We start from the raw sequence: 10932 nt of genomic DNA, 5'->3' as shown, positions 1-10932 counted from the left end.
TGCCTACGGACGTAATATGGACTGCACATGTCAACACAAAAGGTTCAAAGAGGCTGGTGATGTGTATTCCAGTTCTTTTAAATGAACTGAATCTTTAGAGTCAGTTCACTCAAAAGATTCGTTCCAACGAATCGTTCAACGAATAGTGACACACACTGATCCTTTTTTTTCTTTTTTTTCTTTTTTTATAAATCAAATAATCAAAAATCATGGTCAAAGCTTCACCCCCACCACGTGATTGGCTGGTTGATCTGTGACGTCACTCGGACACTCCATTAGGTACACCGCCATTTTCAGGTGTACCTAATCACAGGCCACTTCATTAGGGAAAAATCATGGTCAAAATTTAAATGAAAGTGAAAAGTGCCACACCCAAACAACCCCCCACTTTCTGATTGGCTGGTTGATCTGTGACGTCACTCGGACACTCCATTAGGTACACCGCTACTTTCAGGTGTACCTAATCACAGGCCACTTCATTAGGGAAAAATCATGGTCAAAATTTAAATGAAAGTGAAAAGTGCCACACCCAAACAACCCCCCACTTTCTGATTGGCTGGTTGATCTGTGACGTCACTCGGACACTCCATTAGGTACACCGCTACTTTCAGGTGTACCTAATCACAGGCCACTTCATTAGGGAAAAATCATGGTCAAAATTTAAATGAAAGTGAAAAGTGCCACACCCAAACAACCCCCCACTTTCTGATTGGCTGGTTGATCTGTGACGTCACTCGGACACTCCATTAGGTACACCGCTACTTTCAGGTGTACCTAATCACAGGCCACTTCATTAGGGAAAAATCATGGTCAAAATTTAAATGAAAGTGAAAAGTGCCACACCCAAACAACCCCCCACTTTCTGATTGGCTGGTTGATCTGTGACGTCACTCGGACACTCCATTAGGTACACCGCTACTTTCAGGTGTACCTAATCACAGGCCACTTCATTAGGGAAAAATCATGGTCAAAATTTAAATGAAAGTGAAAAGTGCCACACCCAAACAACCCCCCACTTTCTGATTGGCTGGTTGATCTGTGACGTCACTCGGACACTCCATTAGGTACACCGCTACTTTCAGGTGTACCTAATCACAGGCCACTTCATTAGGGAAAAATCATGGTCAAAATTTAAATGAAAGTGAAAAGTGCCACACCCAAACAACCCCCCACTTTCTGATTGGCTGGTTGATCTGTGACGTCACTCGGACACTCCATTAGGTACACCGCTACTTTCAGGTGTACCTAATCACAGGCCACTTCATTAGGGAAAAATCATGGTCAAAATTTAAATGAAAGTGAAAAGTGCCACACCCAAACAACCCCCCACTTTCTGATTGGCTGGTTGATCTGTGACGTCACTCGGACACTCCATTAGGTACACCGCTACTTTCAGGTGTACCTAATCACAGGCCACTTCATTAGGGAAAAATCATGGTCAAAATTTAAATGAAAGTGAAAAGTGCCACACCCAAACAACCCCCCACTTTCTGATTGGCTGGTTGATCTGTGACGTCACTCGGACACTCCATTAGGTACACCGCTACTTTCAGGTGTACCTAATCACAGGCCACTTCATTAGGGAAAAATCATGGTCAAAATTTAAATGAAAGTGAAAAGTGCCACACCCAAACAACCCCCCACTTTCTGATTGGCTGGTTGATCTGTGACGTCACTCGGACACTCCATTAGGTACACCGCTACTTTCAGGTGTACCTAATCACAGGCCACTTCATTAGGGAAAAATCATGGTCAAAATTTAAATGAAAGTGAAAAGTGCCACACCCAAACAACCCCCCACTTTCTGATTGGCTGGTTGATCTGTGACGTCACTCGGACACTCCATTAGGTACACCGCTACTTTCAGGTGTACCTAATCACAGGCCACTTCATTAGGGAAAAATCATGGTCAAAATTTAAATGAAAGTGAAAAGTGCCACACCCAAACAACCCCCCACTTTCTGATTGGCTGGTTGATCTGTGACGTCACTCGGACACTCCATTAGGTACACCGCTACTTTCAGGTGTACCTAATCACAGGCCACTTCATTAGGGAAAAATCATGGTCAAAATTTAAATGAAAGTGAAAAGTGCCACACCCAAACAACCCCCCACTTTCTGATTGGCTGGTTGATCTGTGACGTCACTCGGACACTCCATTAGGTACACCGCTACTTTCAGGTGTACCTAATCACAGGCCACTTCATTAGGGAAAAATCATGGTCAAAATTTAAATGAAAGTGAAAAGTGCCACACCCAAACAACCCCCCACTTTCTGATTGGCTGGTTGATCTGTGACGTCACTCGGACACTCCATTAGGTACACCGCTACTTTCAGGTGTACCTAATCACAGGCCACTTCATTAGGGAAAAATCATGGTCAAAATTTAAATGAAAGTGAAAAGTGCCACACCCAAACAACCCCCCACTTTCTGATTGGCTGGTTGATCTGTGACGTCACTCGGACACTCCATTAGGTACACCGCTACTTTCAGGTGTACCTAATCACAGGCCACTTCATTAGGGAAAAATCATGGTCAAAATTTAAATGAAAGTGAAAAGTGCCACACCCAAACAACCCCCCACTTTCTGATTGGCTGGTTGATCTGTGACGTCACTCGGACACTCCATTAGGTACACCGCTACTTTCAGGTGTACCTAATCACAGGCCACTTCATTAGGGAAAAATCATGGTCAAAATTTAAATGAAAGTGAAAAGTGCCACACCCAAACAACCCCCCACTTTCTGATTGGCTGGTTGATCTGTGACGTCACTCGGACACTCCATTAGGTACACCGCTACTTTCAGGTGTACCTAATCACAGGCCACTTCATTAGGGAAAAATCATGGTCAAAATTTAAATGAAAGTGAAAAGTGCCACACCCAAACAACCCCCCACTTTCTGATTGGCTGGTTGATCTGTGACGTCACTCGGACACTCCATTAGGTACACCGCTACTTTCAGGTGTACCTAATCACAGGCCACTTCATTAGGGAAAAATCATGGTCAAAATTTAAATGAAAGTGAAAAGTGCCACACCCAAACAACCCCCCACTTTCTGATTGGCTGGTTGATCTGTGACGTCACTCGGACACTCCATTAGGTACACCGCTACTTTCAGGTGTACCTAATCACAGGCCACTTCATTAGGGAAAAATCATGGTCAAAATTTAAATGAAAGTGAAAAGTGCCACACCCAAACAACCCCCCACTTTCTGATTGGCTGGTTGATCTGTGACGTCACTCGGACACTCCATTAGGTACACCGCTACTTTCAGGTGTACCTAATCACAGGCCACTTCATTAGGGAAAAATCATGGTCAAAATTTAAATGAAAGTGAAAAGTGCCACACCCAAACAACCCCCCACTTTCTGATTGGCTGGTTGATCTGTGACGTCACTCGGACACTCTATTAGGTACACCGCTACTTTCAGGTGTACCTAATCACAGGCCACTTCATTAGGGAAAAATCATGGTCAAAATTTAAATGAAAGTGAAAAGTGCCACACCCAAACAACCCCCCACTTTCTGATTGGCTGGTTGATCTGTGACGTCACTCGGACACTCTATTAGGTACACCGCTACTTTCAGGTGTACCTAATCACAGGCCACTTCATTAGGGAAAAATCATGGTCAAAATTTAAATGAAAGTGAAAAGTGCCACACCCAAACAACCCCCCACTTTCTGATTGGCTGGTTGATCTGTGACGTAACTCGGACACTCCATTAGGTACACCGCTACTTTCAGGTGTACCTAATCACAGGCCACTTCATTAGGGAAAAATCATGGTCAAAATTTAAATGAAAGTGAAAAGTGCCACACCCAAACAACCCCCCACTTTCTGATTGGCTGGTTGATCTGTGACGTCACTCGGACACTCCATTAGGTACACCGCTACTTTCAGGTGTACCTAATCACAGGCCACTTCATTAGGGAAAAATCATGGTCAAAATTTAAATGAAAGTGAAAAGTGGCACACCCAAACAACCCCCCACTTTCTGATTGGCTGGTTGATCTGTGACGTCACTCGGACACTCCATTAGGTACACCGCTACTTTCAGGTGTACCTAATCACAGGCCACTTCATTAGGGAAAAATCATGGTCAAAATTTAAATGAAAGTGAAAAGTGCCACACCCAAACAACCCCCCACTTTCTGATTGGCTGGTTGATCTGTGACGTCACTCGGACACTCCATTAGGTACACCGCTACTTTCAGGTGTACCTAATCACAGGCCACTTCATTAGGGAAAAATCATGGTCAAAATTTAAATGAAAGTGAAAAGTGCCACACCCAAACAACCCCCCACTTTCTGATTGGCTGGTTGATCTGTGACGTCACTCGGACACTCCATTAGGTACACCGCTACTTTCAGGTGTACCTAATCACAGGCCACTTCATTAGGGAAAAATCATGGTCAAAATTTAAATGAAAGTGAAAAGTGCCACACCCAAACAACCCCCCACTTTCTGATTGGCTGGTTGATCTGTGACGTCACTCGGACACTCCATTAGGTACACCACCATTTTTGGGTGTACCTAATAACAGGCCACTTCATCAGGGAAAAAGGTTGAAGTGAAAGGTATCACACCCGCCCTCACCCCACTTTCAAATTGGCTCTTTGATTTGTGACGTCACACGGACACTCCATTATGTACACCGCCATTTTCAGGTTCGTTCGCGAAGATTCACGAGTGAGTGACAGACAGCGTTGATGTGCCAGCCGACACACGTTATGCCGACAATGATGTTTTAATTTTGTATTTGTTGGATTGTAGTTGGTGGTGTTGTTATACTGAATGTGTTTGAATAAAAGGGTGGGGAAAAAAATCCGTTATGCTGACATTTGTTATTTTGGGGGACACCAACTCCATACATATTGTCATATAAAGCAGGTAACCAAATGTCAGATTTTTATTTTTTAATTGGCAAATATAAAAACAAGGAATAAAACACCAGACAAGTTTTAACATAAATGTTTATTAAAATAATAATAACAAAAGTACTTCGTTCCTTCACTGATCCCTCCGTTCTCGCGATGAACTGGAAATGCAAATCACTCACTGACTCGTTCACTGAAAAGATTTGTTCTAGTGAACGAATCGTTCACTCACGAGCTAACACGGCAAGAGGGGCGAGCTTAGCCTTAGCAACTAGACATCCATCATTCCTCAAAAGGCAACAGTTGAACACAAATCGTTCGGTTTAGTTGATAAACTATTCGATTGATGGTTTATTCACAACTCACAACCTATTTAAGGACTATAACATTGCAAAATTAGTTTCTTTTTTTTTAATCATGAATGCTCCTGTTAGCACTGCATTCTACCTAGATCAATGCTAGCGACTCCTTAGCTAACTCGTCGCGTCTCCCTCCTATGACTCTTGAGTCCTCACCACGATTGGAGTAAATCATGCCTACAGTGGTGTTAATGGACGCGTCCCTGTCCATGACAAGGCCGGTGTCGCTGGACAGTAGCGAAGAGTTCCAGAGGAAGAACTTAGCCGTCCACGGGCTCAACATGTTATTTGAGCACATGGCCTCCAACTACCGCTTGGAATTCACGGCACTCGTGGCTTTCTCGTCCCTCTGGGAACTGAAGGTGCCGTTCACAAGGGATTATAACGCTTTACAGGTACACGCTGATCGTCTTTCAAACGAGACGAGGTCTTTCTTCTGTGTAAACCTTAGTCAACCTTCCTGCGCAGGACGCCCTGAGCAACCTCGAAGACTATGACAAGACGTGCGTAGAATCAGCTCTGAATGGGGTCAGCAACGTGGTGCAGCAAGAATGGGGGAGTGCTTGTCCCTGTCAGGTATTGTAAACCACCTGAAAAGTGGACGTCTCCATAGATTTTGCCGTTGTCATTTTTTTTCTGTTGTTGTTGTTCCTTTTGTCTCCACAAGGTGGTGCTAGTGACCGACGGATCTCTCGGTATCGGAAAAGGCTCCCTTCGTCACTCCTTGCAATCGCTGAGGCACCGTGGGGACGACAAGAAGTTCCCTCTGCCCTTCCCTTTCCCGACTAAAATGTACATCATGTGCGTTGCAAACACAGAAGAGGTACGCAAGTCCTTATTTAATTCATGCTATTGTTTTCTTTTCACAACCCCCCAAAAAACGAGGGAGGTGTGACGCTAATTTCAGTGAACAGCAGGGGGCGGTGCTGCATGAAATGTCTGCCTCTTTGGATAGCTGAAGCCTAGTAGATAATTATCCTTCTTATTTCACAAAAACGCAATATAAATCTGAATATAATGTTTACACTAGTAGGGACACTGAAAAATAAAGTATTTGACTTCACTGAGTTTTACCAAAAATTTCAACTGAGAACAGCAAACAGTTTGAAGACAGTACCGACACCATGAAATAAGGCTTTACAATGCATCTGTTTTTGTATTTCAGCTACAGATGACAGGTGCTTTGGACAAATGGGAGGAGCTTCTTTGTCTCAGTGGAGGGGACGGACAGGTCTTCACCGTGGAGGGTCCACTGTGCATGCAGGGCGTTCAGACCATGTTTGGGTATGTCTGTTTTTGTACAGGGATTCACCAGCAATTTAATATCATGTTGACAAAATATATCTATTTTTGTGTGTTTCCAGGAGATTAATTGACAGGGCCTACTCTCCCTTCCACGCTGTCTTACATTGTGGAAACTTGTCCGCAGACGTTCAGGTGTTCCCTCGACCTGAGCCTGTCGTGGTGGATGAGGAGGTGGAACCTTTAGCTCGAGCTGTCAACCCAAGTGCGTTTACAGCCGTAAAGCTAATTTTACGACTTTATGGTGTCTGTGCTGTCATAATGTTTTTACCTGTTGTAGATCTGGAAATCATGGGCTTCATTGAAATCGCCGACATCTCCAGTCCTCCTGTCATATCAAGACACTTGGTCCTGCCAATTGCTGTCAACAAAGGCAAGTGTGTGCGTGTGTCTCAAGATACTTTTCTTTGGATAAAGATCACAACGAAAGCTTCCAAATGACCTTCTTGGTGTTCTCCTGCCTTTTTGTTTTCAGCCGTTTCCTGAGCATTATGTTTTGTATTGTTCAACTATTCCAGTGATTTACTTTTATCAATCTGTGCACGGGAATGTCAAACAATCCTTTTACTAAGAATAAACTCCCCGATGTAACGATGAATTTTGATTTCGTCTCAGATGTTGACGACGTCGGCACAGGCGGCGCAGATGAGCTGGAGGAGGAAGTGTCTGCGAGTCAATTGGCAGGGAAAAGTCCCAATTTCTGCGTGCTGCTACATGGCAGCCTAAAAGTGGAGGGCATGGTGGCACTTGTCCAATTGGGGTGAGACGTTTTGCCGCTTTTGACAAGAGTTAGGAGTGACACATTAGGGTGGCTGGTCAGAACATTTTTTTTTCTTTTTTTACAGTCACTTTGACACATATTTTAGTTTTTTAGCAGCTTCACCGTCTTTGCTCTGTTTGTCATAGGCCCGAGTGGTTCGGCATGCTGTATTCGCAAGCAGACAGCAAGAAGAAATCGAACCTGATGATGTCACTGTTTGAACCCGGCACTGAACCTCTGCCTTGGCTGGGAAAGATCTCCCATTTGGGGCCAATCTCAGGTAACGCCCTCACGCCAATGTCTGCCCTTTTTTTCCCCCCCAGTCCACCTCACCTCACCTCACACTCGCCTCTTGAAACTTTGTACACGCTCACTTGCGACACATTTACCCTACAAACACATTTTCGTTTCAAAGACAAAGGTCTTCCTGTGTGTGAACATAATCAGGAAGTTAATCATTACAGGCTATCAGCGTCAAATTATGGCCACTATGTATATACTCTGTGGACCGCAGAACAACTCACACTTTTCCTTCCTGCCTTTCAGAGGCGGCGGAAAATCCCTACGGAGAGGACGACAGCAAAAGTCCTTTCCCCGTGCAGCCGCCCGTCAAACGAAGCTACGCGCAGAATGTTACCGTGTGGATTAAAGCCAGTGGACTACAGGTGAAGTCCTGCTTAATGGCCAGGCTCATTAAAAGTGTCCCTAAAAATATTATTCCCAAAAGGGCCTTTGGGCTTCAAGATAAGTCTCGCCACAAAAAAAGAACAGTTTACTGCGCACATAAAATGTCAGGTTAAAGGGCAGAACTGTGAAATGTTGAACTTAAATCATAATGAGACCATTCTAGTAGAACTGGAAAATATTTGAAAATGGTATGGTAATTATTACATCGCAAGATTGACATTTTCGTGGTTTACTAAGGGTAATGAGTTGACATTCTGAGTATGTAGAAGGAATTTTTAAGGAGGACCTAACGAGCATGCAAGGTATGCTACAATCTTGTCAGAAAAATTCCATTTCCACTTTCTTTTTTTTCTTTTTTTTTCTCATCTAAACTAAATCGTGTGTGTTTGGATATACAAACAGAACATATATTTAGAGGTACTTAATTTTGAGTTTTGTTTATTGCCTTGACTGAGATTTTAAGTTCGTCATTTAACATTCATTTCAGACTGACGTGCAAAAGATTCTGAGGAATGCAAGAAAGCTGCCTGATAAAACGCCGACCTTCTACAAGGTAACATTGCACCTGTTACATTGTTTACCTTTTTGTGATTAACTTTAATCCACTTCCTTGAATTCCCCCCAGGAGCTGAACCGCCTTCGTAAGGCTGCTTTGGCATTCGGATTCTGGGACCTCCTCAAGGGAGTGGCTGAGCTACTGGAGCGGGAGTGCACCCTGCTGCCCGACTCGGCCCACCCCGATGCCGCTTTCCAACTTTCCCACGCAGCCCAGCAACTCAAGCTGGCAAGCACTGGGGATTCCCAGTACGCTGCTTTTGAGCACAACATTGTTCCCATGCACACTGACTTCTCAAGCTGACTTTATGGGAAATTGAAATACGGACAACGACGTGGACCAATCGAGATTTCCAACACCTTGTAACTGTCAAGGGAGGCTCCAAGAACAATGGTCGCAAACTTTGCGCCTTTGGAAAAAATGTTTTTAAACTTTCTGTTAGTAAAGTCTTTATCAAATCACTAATTGTTTAATTTTCCCTGTGGACATAATTATCTGAAAATACCCCAAAAATTGGAAATCAAATTTTATGATCTTGGCATATTTTTAACTCATTCAAATTTGTCAGGGATGTTACCAATTTTAATTGTAAATAGTTAAAAACATTTTACAGGGACTTAGAAAAATATTAATTGACAAAACAAGCGGGCTTGTAGTAAAAATTGTATTTGGTAGTGCAAGTAAACCCATAAGGGAAGCGGACAAATTGACTGCACAAAGCAGATTTAGTAAACAATGCTCGTAAAATGAGAGCACCTCGAGGAAATGTTGATAAGAAATAAACACACGGAGGAACGATGCATTAATGAGCCTTCTTCTTGGTGCGGAAGCGCTTCTGCCTTTGCTTGTAGAGATGACGGAAGTTAATAAAAAGTCCTGAAAGAAAGGGACGAATCAAAAGAAAACTCACTTGCGATTGCTCGCTCTTTGAAGCTGCATTTGTTTCAAAAACGCACGCTCACCTAGAAACATGAGCGGGAGGTACACGCGAAGAAAGTAGGAGAACCTCAGGGATGTGCCGACGGCTTTTGGCAGAGGAATGCTGAACAGGTTGCTTTTGTCAAAGATGGGAACGGACTGTACGATAGCCACAGCTGTTTGGGATTAACGCTCGTGTTTGTATTTTGACTTTTATCAAGTTTCACATCGGCCAACGCAAACATACCCTCAGCGAGAGCACCTAATGGGTAAAGAGGCATCCAGAGGGAATATCGCAACCACGTCAGGATTTTCCACTCCGCGTTGAAGCATCCTAGCATGTAGAATGGATACCTGAAGCAAAGCCTCATTTAGCATTTACATTGGGCCTGACATTATTTATACAGCTGATGAGTCTGAGCCTGACGGATATTATTCAGAAAAATCCGAAATTACATTCCCAATTTAATATTTTTAACGTTGGAGCGTGAACATCAAAAAGCAAAAAAATATAAATTCGACATTACACACCATCTTACCTAATTAAACATACATAAGTAAAAATAATCAGCAAAAAAAACCTGAGTGTTAAAACAAAATGGCTGACCTGAATACTTCAATGGCACTCCACAGGTAGAAAACAAAGAAGACCACCGGCTTATTCTGCATTTCTTCCAAGCAACCAAATATGATGAAGAGGATGAAATTCCTTCCCAAAACCTATTAAGAGAGTTGCCTTGAAACAAATGTTTTTTATGGTGACCAAAAGATTTTACGTTGTCACACACACACCTGTATAAGAGTCGGGATCACACTGGTACTGACCAGCCCAAAAGCGGCATTGAGGACCTCGACGGCTGCCAAAATTTGGCAGAAGAACACGACTCCAGATATGGTGTGAAATGTGTCGTAGACGGAATCTGAAATATGACACGTGCAGTGTTAGTGTAGGCGTCATGCGAGGGGGTAAAAGTACTCACGGACGCGTTGACCTTGACCAAATGTAAGGAGGCGAATGGTCATGTTGATAAAGATCCAGGAAAAGCCAAGAAACTGCACCAAGTTGTAGGTAAACAAAAATCCTGTTTTCATACTGATGAACCCTGAAACACAAACAGCAGCGGAGACTATTCACAATGGTGAAACTTCAGCCAGTCGCAGATGGAGAAACTTCTCTCCACACTCGCCTTTTTCGTTGTGTCGTGAAGTCTTCCACTTGTTTCTTCTCTCCTCCTTTGCAAAGTACAAGGCATTTTACTAACAACATTATTTTTTTTCTCTTTTCACAAACTATAGTGCAGTTTTGTCAAACTCGAGGCCCGGGGGCCTAATACGGCCCGTCGAAACATTTTATACGGCCCGTGATGACAAATTGTGCATTGATTTCATGTGTCAACACTAAAATTACAAATTGTCTTCACTTATTAAAAAAAAAAAAACTAAATACATTTCTTTATTCGCATT

General features: G+C 43.3%; 2 protein-coding genes across 6 annotated transcripts in view; one reads left to right on the top strand and one right to left on the bottom strand.

Annotated features, from left to right (window-relative positions):
* The first annotated feature begins 5086 nt into the window (after nucleotides 1–5086).
* ints14 (integrator complex subunit 14) lies at nucleotides 5087–9428 on the top strand. The gene is made up of 11 exons (XM_085915101.1): nucleotides 5087–5640; nucleotides 5714–5821; nucleotides 5913–6068; nucleotides 6411–6529; nucleotides 6610–6752; nucleotides 6828–6920; nucleotides 7163–7307; nucleotides 7454–7587; nucleotides 7854–7972; nucleotides 8482–8547; nucleotides 8620–9428. Exons 1-11 carry the CDS (start codon nucleotides 5419–5421, stop codon nucleotides 8851–8853), a joined length of 1539 nt encoding a protein of 512 aa, XP_085771227.1. The 5' UTR covers nucleotides 5087–5418; the 3' UTR covers nucleotides 8854–9428.
* hacd3 (3-hydroxyacyl-CoA dehydratase 3) overlaps nucleotides 5098–10932 on the bottom strand; it is a 13180-nt gene continuing 7345 nt past the window's right edge. For 2 of the 5 annotated variants that reach the window (XM_085915104.1, XM_085915105.1), the window contains 8 exons: nucleotides 10656–10701; nucleotides 10449–10571; nucleotides 10261–10388; nucleotides 10076–10188; nucleotides 9716–9822; nucleotides 9513–9644; nucleotides 6654–9426; nucleotides 5098–6535 (listed from right to left, as the gene is read on the bottom strand). In XM_085915104.1, the coding sequence (XP_085771230.1) occupies nucleotides 9353–9426; nucleotides 9513–9644; nucleotides 9716–9822; nucleotides 10076–10188; nucleotides 10261–10388; nucleotides 10449–10571; nucleotides 10656–10701 (723 nt within the window). In that variant the 3' untranslated portion in view covers nucleotides 5098–6535; nucleotides 6654–9352. The other 3 variants (XM_085915107.1, XM_085915106.1, XM_085915103.1) reach the window with 3 other exon arrangements.

This window comes from Syngnathus leptorhynchus, chromosome 6 (assembly GCF_054491065.1).
Source record: "Syngnathus leptorhynchus isolate UIUO chromosome 6, UIUO_Slep, whole genome shotgun sequence".
NCBI classification, from domain to species: domain Eukaryota; kingdom Metazoa; phylum Chordata; class Actinopteri; order Syngnathiformes; family Syngnathidae; genus Syngnathus; species Syngnathus leptorhynchus.
The sequence above is the reverse complement of the archived record's forward strand: the minus strand, read 5'-3'. Positions and strand labels throughout refer to the sequence as shown.

Coding starts and splice junctions, on each gene's coding strand:
- ints14 (XM_085915101.1), top strand. CDS start 5,419: ATGCCTACAGTGGTGTTAATGGACGCGTCCCTGTCCATGACAAGGCCG. Junction 6,753..6,827: donor AGCTCGAGCTGTCAACCCAA/GTGCGTTTACAG, acceptor TACCTGTTGTAG/ATCTGGAAATCATGGGCTTC. Junction 7,973..8,481: donor TTAAAGCCAGTGGACTACAG/GTGAAGTCCTGC, acceptor CATTCATTTCAG/ACTGACGTGCAAAAGATTCT.